At 36.6% G+C, this 18,648-nt stretch overlaps 1 protein-coding gene across 1 annotated transcript in view; it reads left to right on the top strand.

Moving 5' to 3' along the window:
• Positions 1-2,904: 2,904 nt before the first annotated feature.
• The window catches only part of LOC106880227 (FIGNL1-interacting regulator of recombination and mitosis), a 35,179-nt gene continuing 19,435 nt past the window's right edge, over positions 2,905-18,648 (top strand). Inside the window, exons 1-10 of the mRNA XM_014930091.3 lie at positions 2,905-3,046; positions 6,255-6,363; positions 7,229-7,268; positions 7,684-7,772; positions 9,120-9,224; positions 10,116-10,256; positions 11,539-11,625; positions 14,216-14,285; positions 15,717-15,801; positions 17,350-17,488. Of these exons, the coding sequence (XP_014785577.1) occupies positions 6,274-6,363; positions 7,229-7,268; positions 7,684-7,772; positions 9,120-9,224; positions 10,116-10,256; positions 11,539-11,625; positions 14,216-14,285; positions 15,717-15,801; positions 17,350-17,488 (846 nt within the window). The 5' untranslated portion in view covers positions 2,905-3,046; positions 6,255-6,273. The remainder of the gene's footprint in view (positions 3,047-6,254; positions 6,364-7,228; positions 7,269-7,683; positions 7,773-9,119; positions 9,225-10,115; positions 10,257-11,538; positions 11,626-14,215; positions 14,286-15,716; positions 15,802-17,349; positions 17,489-18,648) is intronic.

The raw sequence follows: 18,648 nt of genomic DNA on the forward strand, positions 1-18,648 counted from the left end.
GGAAACAGACATATAAAAAGAAAATTTATACATAAACTTGACTGGTCCGTGTTATAGCCACTGCCAGGTAATGTGTTTAATTTGTTCACTGAACACTGCTGTGAATTCCCCTTTTTTTTCAAAAATCCCTGCTAAATCAAAAAATAAGGGGAGAAAAAAGCCCTATTTTTCAAATCCTGGCAGCAACACTAGCTGAAAGCAGGATAATATTTTAATTCTACACTTTTTCACATTCAAGAATATAGACACGTTTTTAAGTACAACACGTGGAGTCAATAAGAAATACTACCTTCTGTTCACAGAACCTCAATAAAATTTCTGAGCCACTTGATAAGGTTCCATTCTCATCAGAGGATGATCAGATATTTAAGTTGCCCATTAATAAAGGTAAGAAATTAGACTAAACAGTTCTCCACTGACATACATGGAGACAAGAAACAAGAGTTCTATGTAGAATTTCACATGATCAACTGGACTATTAGGCATTACACAATGCACTTTGCATAATTTTAGCCTTCAAATGACACCACCCCACTGGCTAGGTGAGCAGGCCAACACTCCCCCTTGATTAAATGGGGACTGGAGCAATGTGAAATGAAGTGTTTTGCCAAGAATACAATGTGCTGCCCAGTCTAGTGACCGTGAGTACACCAACCTAACCAGCAGGCCATGTGCCTTTACTATTCAATTTAGCTCGGCATAAAACAAAGTTAGTCTTGCAGTTTCCAGACTTGGGTCTGGTTATTCTATTACATAACTGGGGTTGAAGCCTTGGTGGAATTTTGCTTTAAGCACCTCATATAACCCCGCATAACATTTTGATTGTTTGGAATTTTCAGAAAATTCTTGCAAATTCATGTTCTATACATGGGAATTCATATAATTATGAAAAAATTTCTTTTTTTTAATTTTTCAAAACTGTTTTTTTTTAAATATGGATTGTTCAGACTTTTGGCTTAAATCCCAGCAATGGGCCATTAAATATATTTTTGGGGAGAAAAATATTGGAAAACATCAATTTATGTCAGAGTGACAACCAGAAACAAAGAAGGTAAGGTGGTCAAGAGATGCGCAAAAAAATAACAGCTAAATAGCCCTTAAATCACAAAAACAATTTGTTTTGCTTTTGTATAATAGTATGAATTTTTGTGTGTAGACATAATTTCACAAAAAATTTTCCAAAAATTCCCCAAAATAAAAAAAGTTATATGGGGTGCTTAAACCACAATTCCACCATTTGTCCTTCTCCATTTCTGGAATAAAGGTAACACTATGAGTGGGTTATATGGGTGCTTAGACCAGAATTCCACTGCAATTTCTGGCTGATAGGCATTAAGAGTTAAGCACTAGAATGTGACCAAAATGTGCAGTGCCATCAACACTAGATTTAGTGTTGGTGGAACATTCCAATTACTCTAAATGATATAAATTGTGTTGAGAATAATAAATTGGCTAAAGTAAAATGCAACACTAAGTAACACTGCTTAAAACAACTGAGTATTGCATTCCTTTGAGCTTCCGGAATATTGAAAAATCTCCTATATTTGGATTAATGGAAGCAATGCACCTTCATTTTCCTGGGCCTCGTATCACACATTTTCTTCCTGCAACACAAAAAAAAAAAAGCTACATCTATACTGAAGAAAGTTAAATTTTCTTCTTAGTTGGCTTTCCCCATTTATCCATTCACAGTTGAAAGCATCTCAATCTTGTGACATATCTTCAGTTTGAGCAGACAAGATTTGAGAGCAAAAGTAGTGTAAAATCATTGGAAATACTCATCTACGAAGGAAATATCCTCTATTATTAGTGCCTTATCAAAGGGGGGAGCTGGCAGAATCGTCAGCATGCCAGGCAAAATGCTTAGTGGTGTTTCATTTGTCTTTGTGTTCTGCGTTCAAATTCCACCAAGGTCGACTTTGCCTTTCATCCTCTTGGGGTTGATAAAATAAGTATCAGTTGATAACTGGAGTTGATGTAATCAACTTACCCCTTCCCTGAAACTACTGGCCTTGTGCCAAAATTTAGAACCATTATTAGTGCCTTAGTAATCAGAATTGAGCCAGTAATTGACTTGCTAGAAATAGCAACGGAATCACCCTGTTAAATAAAGAATTCGTCAGAGTTCTATGAAGTCCTATAAAACAGATAGTTGATGGTTGTAACACCTTTGATTGTAGGTCTGCTTCGTTTGGGTTAACTCGGGGCTAAACATAATCTCAGATCAAATCCATAGGTCGTTCACTGTCAAATGATTTAGAGCCAGAGAAGACCTATGATCCCAGATATTCCAGCTATGACCATCCTGTCATTTGTATATAGATGTACTGACTTCGACACTACTATAGTGAAGAGTGGAGGTCTCTACTTTGCACAGTTGTCTCGTTATGCCTCCAACTGGGCCCTCTCTACTCTCTGCATTTCTTTCCACACCACACCCAGTCCTTTCTAGAACGTCAATCCCGTGGAATTTCCTCCCGTTTCCATGCGCATTTTTTTTTCGGCAGTTCTTGATTTCCAACTATTCAAGGTCCATGTAGACCTCATTAGTGTAAGAAGATGTGTGAAGGCGATAAACAGACACTCTTCCTTCCGTTTTTAAGAGGGTAGGGTGTGGGTTGAGAAAATTTGGCTGCTATTTCTAGAAGCTCGTAAAACCACATATAGGCTCTCTCAATGCCTAACAATCATTCAGTTGAACTTTACTTTTATTAGATATATCATTACTGTAGTTTTTACAGTATTACCATTCTTAGATATTAAAGTATTATTTTGCATTGTATTCACTGTCGTATGTTTGTTATTATGATGTATAAAAGTTTATTACCAAGTAATTTCAGGTTGCTGTTTAGTTATTTCGTTTCGTTAGTTTTCATTTTCTTTTTTTCCTTCGTCGTTCGTTTCGCTACGTCGTTATACATTTTTGTAATCACTCATTCCATGTCGGAAACTTCAAGAGCGGGAGATTTGACAACAATATTTCTTGAACTGATGGAAGTATTTTTTAATATAAATGTGTTTTAATGATGGACACACACACATAGAGGTTTGAAAATTGGATTTCTCTGTGAATTACTAACAATTTAAATACACTCTCTGTCTAGATAGGTTATAGTTGTTCAACAACACTTCGGTCTTTCAGTTTTAAAAGTGTTTATGTTTGTATGCGTGTGTATATATATATATATGGCAAACATTCGATATAAGTGCTTATATATATATATATATATATATATATATATATATATATATATATACACACACACACATATACATACACGTATATATATATATATATATATATATATATACACATACATACACGCATATATATATGCGTGTATGAGAAATTTAACATAAAAGGTCATGATATTTTTTTAAAAACTGTTTCAACTTCATTCATTGATACCTGTAGCTGTAACCCCACTAGATCAGATTTATATTAAGGTTTATAATTGCCATTATTATTTCAGTGTTATGTTGGATATTTGTTAAAACAGTTTCTCTTTCCCTCGTAATAAATGTTTTTCTGAGATATACCTAGGTAGAGGTAAAGAGAATGTGTACACCACCTGTTTTCGGGGGTTTTTAAATTTTGTATTCAAAAATTTGGGGGGGATTTCTATATAGAATACGATTTTGCCCCAAAATCACGTCAGTGTGGCGAAGGTAAAGAATACGTACACCACCCGTTTTCGACGGAGCCCTAACCCTAAACACCAAAACGGGTGGTGTGCGTATTCTTTACCTTTGTCGAAACACTCAATGGCTTTTCCACCTCCACGGTTTCAAAAAATAAAAACCCAGAATGTTTAACTTTCGATTGATGTTTCACGCATGCATAGAATTCTACTGAAATAGCAGACGTCAAAAATATCATCACCACCAGAAATCCCGTCATACTAGAAACAACAGCGAATCGACATTATTTCTGGAAAAACTTCTCCGCTTTCCAATAAGCTAAAGGTAAAACATTCGGAGGTGATGGGTGAAAGTTGGAGAAGGGGATTTGGATGTTTCTATAAGAGAAATTTAAAAAAGAATTCTTAAAGATTTGTAATCAATATTTTTCTACGTGGATTATAAAAAAAAAAATTTCGAGAAAAGTTAAAAATTAAAAATTTGGGCTGGGGAGGGTTAGGGTTATTAACATTTTGAAAACGTGTTTTGGGGGGCAAAATTCTAATTCTCCTATATCAAAAACAGGAACCCGAAGAAATTTTGGAAAAAAATAAGGAAGGGAGATAAAGTTTCTAAATACACTCATCACAAATACAAATTACTAATTAAAAAAAATAAAAAGATCATTTCAATTTAAGTTGAGCTGTAATTTTATAATTCATACTTAAGTTTTACCTAGTGTGTCTGTGCAAAAGAAGTTATTTGTACATACCTTTCTGAATTCCAAAAGAAGAAAAACTTTCAACAGACTCCAGCCATTGAATTCCCAAACAAGTCTTGCATGTGTATCTGTTGTATTGGATGCGCAAGAGAAACATAAAAACGTACGCATAAATAAGTTATGTTTGCAATTATCTATATAATTGATAGCAAAGTTTGTATAAAATGAAAATAAATCCACGATTAGTCACACAGATCGATCAAGTTATTGAAGTTTTAAGAGTTTTGTGACAACATAGTGTCTTGATACATTCTAATGAAAATGTGATAGCAAGAGTTAATGCCACTCTTTCTTTGGAAGAGAAATTAATTTTTGTGGTAGTAATGGTGGTGAAGAAAACATTTGTTGTGTATTCAATACAACAGATACATGTACAAGATTTGTGTGGGGATTCAATAGCTGGAGTCTCCTGAAAGTCTTTCTTTTGGAATTCAGAAAGGTATGTACAAATAACTTCTTTTGTACGCGCACAAATTCAGTTTGTCTTCTACTATAGCCTTGGGTCGACCGAAGCCTTGTAAGTGGATTTGGTAGACAGAAACTAAAAGAAGCCCATTGCGTCCTGCATGGAAAGCGGATGTTAAGTGATGATGATGATGTGTGTATGACTTTGTATCTACGTTTGTCCCCCACCACCGCTTAACAAGAAGTGTTTGTTTACAACCCTGTAACTTAGTGGTTGGTTCAGCAAAAGAGACTGAGTATACTAGGCTCAAAAGAGTTGTCCTGGAGTCAATTTGTTCTACTAAAACCCTTCAAGGCAGTGCCCCAACATGGCCGCAGTCAAATGACTGAACCAAGTAAAAGATGCTGAGCAGAGATCCCCTTCGGTCATGACTGACCATGGGATTGCATCTAGAAAGTTACCTTCCCAGGCACAAGTTAGGGCAAGGTTGTTTATGGAAGACCAGAAGTCACCTATGCATACCGGCCTTCCCTCTCCACGCCACCAATGTTATCCAAGGGAAAGGGGCCGATACAGCTTGGCACCTGTGACATCGCAACTCATTTCTACAGCTGAGTGAACTGGAGCAACGTGAAATACAGTGTCTTTCTCAAGAACACAACACGCAGCCCGGTCTGGGATTCGAACTCATGATCATAAGCTCGACACTCTAACCACTGAGCCATGCGCCTTCACAAAATAGATATAAGATATATACATATCATCATCATCATCATCATCGTTTAACATCCGCTTTCCATGCTAGCATGGGTTGGACGATTTGACTGAGGACTGGTGAAACCGGATGGCAACACCAGGCTCCAATCTAAATTTGGCAGAGTTTCTACAGCTGGATGCCCTTCCTAACGCCAACGACTCAGAGAGTGTAGTAGGTGCTTTTACATGTCACCTGCACGAAGGCCAGTCAGGCGATACTGGCAACGGCCACGCTCGAAATGGTGTCTTTTATGTGCCACCCGCACAAGCCAGTCCAGGGGCACTGGCAACGATCTCGCTTGAAAATCCTACGGAAGCCAGTCAGGCGGTACTGGCAACGGCCACGCTCAAAATGGTGCATCTTATGTGCCACCCGCACAAGAGCCAGTCCAGGGGCACTGGCAACGATCTTACTTGGCTTGCCGGGTCTTCTCACGCACAGCACATTTCCAAAGGTCTCGGTCAGTAGTCATCGCCTCGGTGAGGCCCAATGTACGAAGGTCTTATATATATATATATATATATATATATGTAAACTAGAGTAATAGGTTTTGTGGCACAAACAGATGAAGTGATTTTGTGAAAATAATGTTTATAGTAGAGATAGAGCAAGGTGAAATGATGATGTTATGTTGTCTAAACAATGTCAGTTTGTCTTAATGATGAATTAACTATTTTGCTTCATTTCAGATTGCCAAATATCATCATCATGTCACAGTTATTGTTTGTTGAAGATGTTCGAAGTTGGGAGTCAACAAAATGTCAGCAGGAACTGAACTGCGCTCTCCCAAAGCTTGTTGTATCCTTTAGTTTTCATGAAATTTAACACAGCTATTTAACTGTGCTGATATAATCAGTTGATTTTCTATGATACTTAATTGAAAATGTATTCACATGCAAAAGCTTGAAAGAAATGATGCTAGCATACTCCACTGGATGTACAATGCCAGTGTGCACGTCTTAGAAAAATTGGGTATATGATACATCAGATTTGGTGTGCAAGAGAGAAGACCATGCTGGTATGAACATGTTATGCGTATGTATGAGGACAGCTGCGTAAAAAGTGTCAACCTCTAATTATGGAAGGAACCTGTGGAAGAGGTAAACCCAGGAAGAAGTGAAACAAAAGTGGTGAAATATGATCTTCAGTTGTTGAGTCACATGGAGGCAATGACAAGTGACTGAGACTTCTGGCAATTTGCTGTGCTTGAGGAGACAATGTCAGCCTAAGTAAAATCGTGGTTGTAGCCAATGCTGGTGACATGTAAAAGACACCCAGCATACTCTGTAAAGTGGTTCGCATTAGGAAGGGCTTCCAACCATAGAAACCAAGCTAAAACAGATGACTGGGAGCCTGGTGCAGCTCTCCGACTTATCAGCTCCAGTCAAACCATGCAACCCATGCCATTATAGAAAACAGACATTAAATGATGAAGATCATGATGTATTCAATTATGTTGGAATTTAGTCACTGTTGAGGTGGTGGTGACTCAATTGGTTCAGAGCTAAAGGGAACTCTCGGAATAAAATGGCATAGAGTAATAGCTGTATGCCACATTTACATATGTTTCAAAGTAAATGTGTATTCTGGAACTGATATTTTCACAGCCTAATATTTTTCATCCTCTGTGATACCCCCATTTATTTTCCTTAATTTACTTCAGTCCTGCTTTTCTAGTGATATCGGTGTTGATAGTAAAGTTGGTAAGTAAAATATTTTGTAGTGTTTAGTCAGTTCTTGTAGTTGCCAACTGGTAGTTAGTTTCTTGAGCCCTGAAAGGTAAAGTTAAACCCAGTGCTGGGTTTGAACTCGGAACAGAATAGGAAGTAACTAAATATCTCAAAATATTTACCTGATACTCTACTGATTTTCCCAACACACTACGAGCTGGTATCAAAAAGTTGTTGTTTATACATCCATCCATCCCCCCACTTTGGGCTACCCCATTACTTTTCTTCAATAACCCCTGGATCTGTCCACTCTCCTTAGGGGTAGGGCAGTACTACCCACTTAGGGAACCACTGAATTAGCTTACATTTATGAGAAAAAAAGATGTGTTTTTCTTCTTTTATTTCTAAGTTTCTATGATTTCATGTTTATTTGGTTCTTTTTTTTCAGGGGTTTTGAATATTATTTGTACATCATTTCTGCCTCACATGAAGCTTGCTGCTATTGAGACAAGACTCTTTCACAACATAAGTTCAAAGGTAGGGGATTTAGTAGCATTTCATAAAATTGAAGGAGCAACTCTACCCAACTGATTAGGGGGCCATTTACTTTAAGTTTGTTATCTATCCCAATTTCTTTGACCTTTAAACATTATCAACTCTAAATGCTTATCATATAATAATCATTTCTTTCAGTTTGACTAATCACCAGCAGAAGCAGCAGAAGGTTATATAATCTGTAATTGTTTCTCATTTCAAGATAAAAAGAAAATTGCTGTTTCCTGTAATTCTTCAAAAATTATTCAATGTTTTCAACCTTCTATAATTTATTTATTTTTCTTTTGGTGAAGGATGGGCAACACACACACACATATATATATAACACATGCACCAGTGTTTGTGCCACATAAACAGCACCCAGTCCACAGCTGCCTTTAGTAGAGTCCTCTCTATGTTGCAAGTATTCAAGGAAGGTCTCTGGTCTAAGTGCAATTCGCCTCCTTAGTGTCTGCTTCCCTGAAATAGATTTTGACTGCTGCTCTTTCTCTTGTGTTAAACCACAAAAAATGCATCTTTTCTAGGGACCAGCATCTTAACTATACTATAATTAACAATATAATAATAACACTGTGTAACAAAATTTTTATTTTTGTCTTTGGTCAGTAAGTGCTATTTCCTGTTTGCTTCTATCTAAAAATCAATAGAAATAACTACTATTCCCTTCGAATTTTGCTTTTTGTCACCTGGGTATCAATGTTTTGAAACTGACCTCTTTCCCATTACATTTCAGACAGATTCAGTGCTGAGTTGCTGAAACAGAAATATCATTATAGCAAATATTCAGCTCAGTACTACATATTTGCTTGTCAGTTGCTTGACCTTAACCACATGAGTATGTCCCTTAGTGGCTGACAATATGTGCATCTCAGATCATGAGCAAGAGTAGTTGGGGAACATCATAGCCATATGTTGAGAGGGATTCTTTTGGGGTTTGAATAAATGTAAAAAAAGCAAAGTCTGAAGGAAATATCAACCATTTTCCATACTTTCTAGGGGTAAGCAAGTAGGAAATAACTGTTGCTACCCAAGGAAAAAAATCATATTACACAGTGTAATTAACTACACTATAATAATTAGCTATACTATAATTAGTTTAATAACAAAATTATTATTCCATTTCTTGCCAGTATTAAAGGTAAGATATAAATTACTTTACAGTTTACCAAAAAAACAAGATTTAGGGTTTTGAAGAATTACAGTCTCCTCACATTTTGCAGAAGACAGAGTTTCATTTATTCCCTTTGGAATAGTAGAAATATTGTAATTTCCAATTCCTTATACATTGAAAATTACAAAGCCTAATTGAATATTTTGTCTGTGTTCCAGATAAATGATTTGTTGGCAGAAATATTAGAAAATGCTAAGCAAATTCTTCAAGAAGTTACAGAAAAGTCATCTGAATGCCACCAAGAGGTTGTGGCTATGCTGAAGGTAAGTTTCCAATATATAATCAAAAGTGGCGAGCCAGCAGAATCGTTAGCGTGCTGGATGAAATGCTTAGTGGTATTTTGCCCATTTCTATGTTCTAAGTTCAAATTCCACTGTGGTCAACTTTGCCTTTCTTCCTTCAGGGATCAATAAAGTAAGTACTAGTTGAACACAGGTCAATGTAATTGACTTATCCCCACTTCCCCCAAGCTGCTCTTGTGGAAAAAATTTGAAATAATAACAATAACAATTATTATCATTATTATTATTATTACTACTACTACTAGACAAGCAGAAAAACACCTCATGGTATTTGTTTTGGTTCTTTAACTTCTATGTTCAAATTCCAAATTGGTCAAACTTTTGGGGTTGATAAAATGAGTACCAGTTTAATATTGGAGTCCATTTAATAATTAGTGCTGATCCCTTAAATCTAAGACCCTATATTTATGTTAAAAAGTCTTTTTTTAATTAAATTTTTTTTTTATTTTTATACATTATTCACATTCGATGGATATTTGTCCTCATCTTGTTTGTTGTTAACACAACGTTTCAGCTGGTATACCCTCCAGCCTTCTTCGGGTGTCTTGGGGAAATTTCAAACCTGGGTTCTCATTCCTAAGGTATTTTGGGGATTAGTGGTTAATTCCAAGCAGTGACCTGAACAATGATAATAATACTAATAATAATAACATCGAAAAATACCTTAGGAATGAGAACCCAGGTTCGAAATTTCCCCCAAGACACCTGACGAAGGCTGGAGGCTATATCAGCCGAAACGTTGGGTTAACAACAAAGATGAGGACAAATATCCGTCGAATATAAATAATGTACATAATTCCTCATCTCTTGAATACAGAACTGTATTTTTATTTTTATTTTGTATATTAACAGCTTGCTGTAAATATTGTGGAATCTACAGAGAGTTGTATGAAATATGTGTGTGGAGCCAGTGAACTTGTCGACTTGGAAAATATACATTCCTTGCTCTCCTCTGTCCTCAGAGTTTTAACACAATCTTATGAACATTGTAAGGTAAGTTCAGTTTAATTAAATATTTCTAGGGTTGCAATGTTCTGCAAAGTTTGAGCAAGATGCTCCATTCTAACACTAACTAATCAGTTGAGAACTGAGGATGACCCCTGCTTTTTAGCTAAGTTCACTGAAGTATGCCAAGGGTTATACCTTGTGTTTGCTTTTAGCTGAGTTTGAAGTATTATGGCAGTTAAAAGTCTTTCATTTGTACCAATGTTGATGGCCAATGTCTTGTAGGAGAGGTTTCAAAATTATTGTGTATGGTGAAGGCATGGTTTTGTAGATATGAAGGCGTAGATGTGGCTGTGGGTAAGAAATTTGTATCCCAACCCCATGGTTATGAGTTCAGTCCTACTGTGTGTCACTTTGGCCATGTATCTTCTATTCTGGCCTCGGACTGGCCTAATCCTTGTGAGTGAATTTGGTAGGCAAAATCTGAAAGAAAACCATCATGGGTGTATATCAGTGTGTCTCCTTATCTTCACATTGTGTGATAGTTGTAAATGATTACCACTGTCATACAAGCAGTGTAATTCATTTCCAGTATTTTGCAAAAACATGTCTGGGCATGGAAAAATGTTACCCTGCTTGGAAACAGGTGAGGGTGGTGACAGAAAAGGCAAGTACAGAAAAGAGAATATTAAAGCAATTGTATTTCAAAGGCCCCTGAAAAATTTTGCTTTAGATGTATGTATTGGTATGTATTACAAGAAACAGGTTCTTTCTCAAATGTTTTACATAGTTCAACCCACACAAGTGAATGTGTGAAAAAGGAAAATAGTAATTTCGAAAGAAATGTCTATAAAACTAATTTCTGAACATAGAATGGCTATGGGGGTCCACCATAATAAAATAGTAATCAAAGGGGTCCGTAGATAAAAAAATGATTGATTAAAACAGAATAAACTATACCTCGACACATGCTTGTTTCTGATTATTTTTATGCATAGCTTAACAAAGCTATAATATTGATAATGACATATATATATATATATATATGTCTTTTACTTGCTTCAGTCATTAGACTGTGGCCATGCTGGAGCACTGCATTGAAGGAATTTTAGGTGAATGAATTGACTGCAGTATTTATTCTAATTTATTTTTTAAAGACTGAGGATTATCCTATCAGTCTCTTTTGTCGAATATGTGAATATTAGCTCTTTTATAAATAGCTGACATTCCTAAATGACAACTACTGAAGTATGATGTAGAAGAACTAGACTTCTTTTAATGATATTAACCATGTCTGTGTAACTGAAATATCCTCTACCATTTGTTCCAGGAGAGTCCTACCATTTATGGTAACCTGTTGCCACTTTTATCTGATGTTTTGTCCAGTTTTTTCAAAAAGACTCACCAACTACAAACTGTAATTATTGGTTTATCTTTTCTCATATGATTTCTAAAATTCATTTAATCTTTCAATGTTACATTCTTGTAATTGTAGAGATAAACTCTTCAAACACTTTCAACACTGACAATTACTACATGACTGATATTTCTCTTTAATTTCTAATCCATTAAGATTAAATGCAAATTTTCCATCACCAGATAAAATGCTAATTTAACAGATAAATTTCCCCAAACACTAAGGGTATCTTCTCATTTTGCAATAATTGGAACTAGTAATACAGCTTAGTGTTTTACTCAAGATACACAGGCATGGCCCAGTGTTTAAGAAGTTTACTTTTTAACCATGTGGTTTTGGGATCAGTCCCACTGACTGGCACCTTGAGCAAGTGTTTTCTACAGCAGCTCTGGGCCAACCAAAACTTTTGAGTGGATTTGGTAGATGGAAACCTGTTTGAGTGTATATGTGTGTCTGTCTGTCTGTGCATGTGTATGTGCATGCAAAGATGTATTTGTTTTTGTGTAACTTGGGTAAATGTTGTAAATGGATATCATAACCATACAAGTGGTGTCTTTCATTCCCAATCTTCTGTAAAAACATGTCTGGCCATGAAGAAAACATCTTGCCTGAAAATATATAAGGGTTGGTGACAGGAAGGGTATCCAGTTGTAGAAAATCTGTCTCAGTGTGTCCCCTCTGGCCCATATAAACATGGAAAAATGGATGTTAAAACAATGGTGATGATTCACAACTTGAAGCTTACAGAATGGTCTGAAGTAATAATCTCAATTTATAATCTCAGTTTATGATAAATTTGCTGCCAATTTATCTGCTAGTGTCTCTTGTTTTCCTTGAGAAAGTGGCAACCTGGCAAATATTTCTATCTATCTTTTATCTTTTGCTTGTTTCAATTATTAGACTATGGCTATGCTGGGGCACCACCTTGAAGAATTTTTAGTTGAATAAATCAACTCCAATGTTTTTTTTTAAGCCTGAAACTCATTCCATTGGTTTCTTTTGCTGAACTAGTAAGTTGCAGGGATGCAAACACACCAACATCAGTTGTCAAGCAGTGGTGGGAAACAAACAAACATACACATGTGTGTGCACACACACACAGAGTTTTTTTGCAGTTTCCATCTACCAAATCCACTCACAAGGCTTTGGTTAGCCTGAGTCTATTGTAGAAGGTTTCATGCAGTGGGACTGAACCCAGAACCTTGTTGGTAAGCAAGCTTCTTACCACACAGCCACATCTGTGCCTATATATCTTATTCTTTTACTTATTTCAGTCATTTGACTGCGGCCATGCTGGAGCAGTACCTTAAAGGCTATTAGTTGAAGAAATCGATCCTAGGACTTATTCTTTGTAAGCCTAGTACTTATTCTATGAGTCTCTTTTGCCGAAAGGACATAAACACACTAACATCGGTTGTCAAGCAATGGTGTGGGGACAAACACAGACACAAAGACACACACATAAATATATATACACAACAAGTTTCTTTCAGTTTCCATCTACCAAATCCATTTACAAGGCTTTGGTTAGCCTGAGGCTATAGTAGAAGACATTTGCCCAAGGTGCTGCACAGTGGGACTGAACCCAGAACCAGGTAGTTGGGAAGCAAGCATCTTACCACACAACCATGCCTGCACCTATTTATTGGGTGCAATGGATAAATTGTTGCCATTTTATAGTTTTAATTTTGCACATGTGCATTGTTTGGTATTGATTATGTTGACTATGCAGCATAGTAGGGTCAGTTGGGCACCATCTGTGAGAAAAACAGCACCATGACACAATTCATTCTGCCAAAAATTTGGAATCAACATGCTATACTTCGTGGCATTCACACTGGAAGCTCCTATACAAACATTTCAGAGTGTTTGTGTATCAATCTGAGGACATGTACCTAGTGTGATAAAATCAAACATCCAGTCAACATCATGGTGTTTGGAGTGATCACTAGTGATGGTGACGTTGTGCCTTCAGTCATTTTCCTACACGACCTCAGACTCAACATGGAGGCCTATATCAAGTGCCTGAAGGAGGTAGTGCTAACATCTGGTCACTTAACTCCCCAAACTGCAACCCCCTTGATTATTATGTGTGGGGCGTAGTTGAGTGAGAGACCAACAAAACTTGTAACACCAAAAATGAACTGGATTGTGGCAGCATTCACCAACTTAAACAAAGAGACCGTCCAGAAGAGTTGCAGGAGATTCTGAAGTTGTTGGAGGCCATGGTTGAAGCCAATGGCGATTTTATTGAATAAATTTACTCTTTAGTATTTCAAGATATTTTTGTGTAATTTTGGTAAATATATCTGCTAAAATGTCAGTGTTATTTTCATTTTTGCGTAATTTAGACAACAGTTTATTCACCGCACCCTGTATATATTTAAAAAAAATATTTTTGATATTTTCATCATCTTGGAAGGGTACATGAAAACAATGACCTGAAATTGGCAATGAAAGTTATCTAAAATTTATAGAACTGTTTCTGAAAAATTAAACTCCAAATTGAATGGGAATTTAAAGTTATACTGTGAATATTAAAATGTATTTCTTGGTTTGGTTAATGTTAATCTTGTTTCTTGATTTTCAGACAACATTATGCTGTTTGGAAAAAATAAATGTCAAGTCAACTGAACAAGATGTTGTTGATCTTTGTTCAAGTAAGTCGATATTCTTAACTCCTATTAACTTCAACTGAAATACATTTAATGATATTGTAATCTGTTAGATATAATACACTGAACCTCAACAGACAATATGTGTGTTTGTGTGTGCTACATAAAAAGCATCTGTACTGGTGCCATGTTAAAAGCACCCAGTACACTCTGTGGAGTGGTTAGCATTGGAAGGGAATCCAGCTATTGAAACCAAGCCAAAACAGACAATGGAGCCTGGTACAGTCCTCTGAATTGCCAGCTCCTGTCAAATCATCCAACCCATGCTAGCATGGAAAATACACATTAAATGGTAATGAAGATGTGTGTACATGTGGATATATATATATATATATATATATATATATATATATATATATATATATATATATACACACATACATACATACAGATGCAGGCATGGCTGTTGCTTCCTAACCACATTGTTTAGGTTCAGTCCCATTGCATGATGTCTTGGGCAAGTGTGTTTAATTATAGCCCTGGACTGACTAAAGTCTTTTGATAGAAACTAGAAGTTCATTGTGTATGTATAAATATACATGTGTGTGTGTGTGTGTGTGTATCCCAGCAGGATATATAAAGGTCCATAGAAACAAATTTCATCTAACCCATGCAAATAGGGATTAGTGGACATTAAGTTAGTGATCTGATTATATATGTGTGTGTGAGAGTGTGAATGCTTGCATTCTGTGTTGAGCTGAGCTATGGATAGTAATGCTGGTTGTCATTTCTCTGCCAAGAAATTGGTCCACTAGCTATGTTTTCTAAAACAAGTGGAAGGTGCATTTGGCTGTAAAATGATGCCTTGATAGTATGAATTCATCTAACTCATGCAAGTATGGCAAAATGGATGTAATATGAATAAACAAATATGTATTATCACTTGGTCCCAGAAGAAGGCAGTGTTAAGAGCTGCTAAAAATGAAAATCAAATTGCTGGTCTACCTGAGGTTTCAGTTGACTTAGATCAATATTTTAGTTAATATATGGATGTAGTAAATGATGCTATTTTAGCATCATGTCTTATCTGGGTACTGAAACAATTAAATACCTATTGTGGGGATGACTAATGCTCTGGCTGTAGGTGCTACCAATAAGTCTTAGAGGTGGTAATTATAGGTATTGAGGTTCATTATGAACAGAAGTTACAATGGAACTTTAATTATGGCACAAATTAATTTAGTTGATTGACAATAAACTAATTATATTTCTGTTAATTATTGAAGCTGACAGAGAATTGCACCAACAACAACTGTTGTTTTTGAGCTTTATCGTCATCATCATCATCATTCAGGGATCAGTCCTACTCATTTAAGATGTTTCAATCGTGACCATCCCATCTATTTCCGAATTATAATAATGCTTGTTGTATTTTGTAAACTGTTCAACATAGAGCATCTCATCGTTTCTTTTCAGCCTGCCACAGTTTGTTGTCTCTCTGCCAACTGGTTCCAGCTCTTGACATCAAGATTATGATTGGTCTATGGAAGTCTTTAGCCAGGTAAATGTTTTATTTGCCACTTCGGTGTTTAATGTGAAAGGAAGGGAATAGATGCAGTCAACAAAAACAGTTGCATTGTTTTAGCTGATTAACCCTTTAGTATTCAGATTAATCTGTCAAATGTAATGCTTATTTATTCACATTGTTTTGAATTATTCAGGTTCAAGAGGGGTGTCCACAATATTTGCTTGTAACTTTGTCAATATCGAGCTTCTTAATGAGTCCAAGACATTTTAAGTGATTTTCAATTGTTGTGTATGATACATTTAACCTTTCTGCGATCTTTTGCACAGTTATATGACCATTAGATTCAATTATGGCTTTGATCCGGTCATCATCAACTTCAGTATGTCGATCAGAACGTTGGTCATCTTTGAGTGAAAAATCTTCTGTGCAGAATTTTTTAAACCTTTTCTGACATGTGCCTTCTGTTAAGCTATCAACACTATAAACTTCACATATCTCTTTGTGAGCCTCAGCAGCTTTCTTGCCTTTACGGAAATAAAAAAGCAAAATATGGTGAAAATGTTCACTTTTGCACTCCATGTTAAAATTGACACTAACAGCTGTAAACAAAATTACATGCAATTTGTTTCTGAAGCTTAAAGTAATGGTTATCAAATGTCAAAAGGAAAAAAATTCATAATATTGACAAAGTCATTCGGTTGGACGGTTTGACAGGAACCAGCTAGGTGGAAGATTGCACCAGGCTACTGTGTCTGTTTTGGCATGGTTTTTACGGCTGGATGCCCTTCCTAACACCAACCACCCTGTAGAGTGGACTGAGTACTTTTTACATGGCACTAGCATAGGCGAAGTCAGCTTTGGCATGGTTTTTACAGCTGAATGCCCTTCCAAATGCCAACCACTTCACAGTGTGGACTGGATGCTTTTTATGTGGCACCAGCAGGGTCACCAAGTAACTTGCAAGACAAGGAATTATATATGTGTGTGTGTGTGTGTATATACATATGTCTTGTCTCAGCACCACAGCCTTTATTTTGTTTGTATACTCACTCTATAAGGTGGTTGATGTTAGGAAGGGTATCCAGCCATATAAACCCTGCCAAAACAGACAGTGAAGCCTGGTGCAGTTTTCTGCCTATCCAGCCCCTGTCACACCGTCCAACCCATGCCAGCATGAAAAACAAACGTTAAATGATGATGATTCACATTTATGTATTGCATTTGCTTTTGTCACTCTCCTCACCATTCAATTGCTATTGCCAGACATATACACACACACACACACACACACACATATATAATTCCTTGTCTTGCAAGTTACTTGGTGACCCTGCTGGTGCTGGTGCCACATAAAAATTATCCAGTTTGCATTGTGAAGTGGTTGGCATTTGGAAAGCCATACAACTGTAAAAACCATGCCAATATGATCGTTAAAAGTGTGACATTGTAATGAATTTTGGTGGAAAGTTTTAATTTAGATCACTTCAAGACAAAGTTTGTATCCTGGAAATGGGCAGTTTCAGGCAGATTGGTATCAAAATGGTTAAACATCTATGCTTTTCTTTTTCTTTTTCCTCACAGGCTGTCCGTCCAGTACAAAAGTTTTCTTTATTCAAGACTCGAACTTGAAGCTATCATGTCTTCTTTGGTCTCCAGTATTCAATCAAATTATGACACCTTGTTAAATGTGGCACCCCGGGTTCCAGATGAGACGGTTGAAGTAGGTAAACTTTCATGAATTTTCAAATGCTTACTCTCTCTCTCTCACTCTCTCTCTCTCTCTCTCTTTCTCACACACACACACTTTCTGTTCTATGTATGTATGTGTCTATATATATATACATACGTGTGTATATGAAAGATGAATCATGATTGAGAGAATGACTGGAATTTAAAGGAGTTGGAAGATATAAGCAGGAGAAACCATTCTGCTGGTATGGGAATCTGATGGGAATGGTTTGATGAAAAATGCCATAATTGGCACAGGCGTGGCTGTGTGATAAGAAGTTTATTTCACAACCACATGGTTCCTGGTTCAGTCCCACTGCATGGAACCTTGGGCAAGTGTCTTCTATTAAAGCCTTGGGCCAACCAAAGCTTTGTGAGTGGATTTGGTAGATGGAAACTGAAAGAAGCCTGTTATATATATATATATATAGATAGATAGTAGATAGATAGATAGATAGATGTGTGTGTCTTTGTGCCTGTGTTGTCCCTCACTACCACCACCACCACTTGACGACTGGTGTTGGTGTGTTTACATCCCCATAACTTAGCAGTTCAACAAAAGAGCCTGATAAAATAAGTACCAGACTAAAAAAAGTCCTGGGGTTGATTCTTCTACTATAGCTTCAGGCTGATGAAAGCTTTGTGAGTTGATTTGGTAGACAGAAACTGAAAGAAGCCTGTTGGGTATATACACATATATTTATGTTGTGTGTGTCTGTGTTTGTCCACCACCACTGCTTCACAACCAGTGTTGGTGTGTTTACATCCTTATAACTTAATCGGTTTAGCAAGAAACCAATATGATAAGTACCAGGCTTAAAAATCATAAGTTTGGGGTCAATTCATTCGACCAAAAATTCATCAAGGTGATGCCTCAGCATGGCAACAGTCTATTGACTGAAACAAGTATTTAAAAAAAAAAACTATCAAACAAGCAGTGTTTTTCATTTGCAATCTTCTGTGCCCAGCAGCCTTTGCACTGGTTGTGCCTGAAGGACTTGGAGAAATGTTACCTTCCTTGAAAACAGATACCAGGAAAGACATGTAGAATGCTTTTCCCCTTATTGACTGACACTGTAGAAAATGTCCCAACAACTTCCATGCAACAATGAAAGAAAAAAAGTCATCGGAGGGGTGATGGATACCCTGCAA

Source organism: Octopus bimaculoides, chromosome 25 (genome assembly GCF_046866305.1).
Source record: "Octopus bimaculoides isolate indiv1 chromosome 25, ASM4686630v1, whole genome shotgun sequence".
Classification (NCBI taxonomy): domain Eukaryota; kingdom Metazoa; phylum Mollusca; class Cephalopoda; order Octopoda; family Octopodidae; genus Octopus; species Octopus bimaculoides.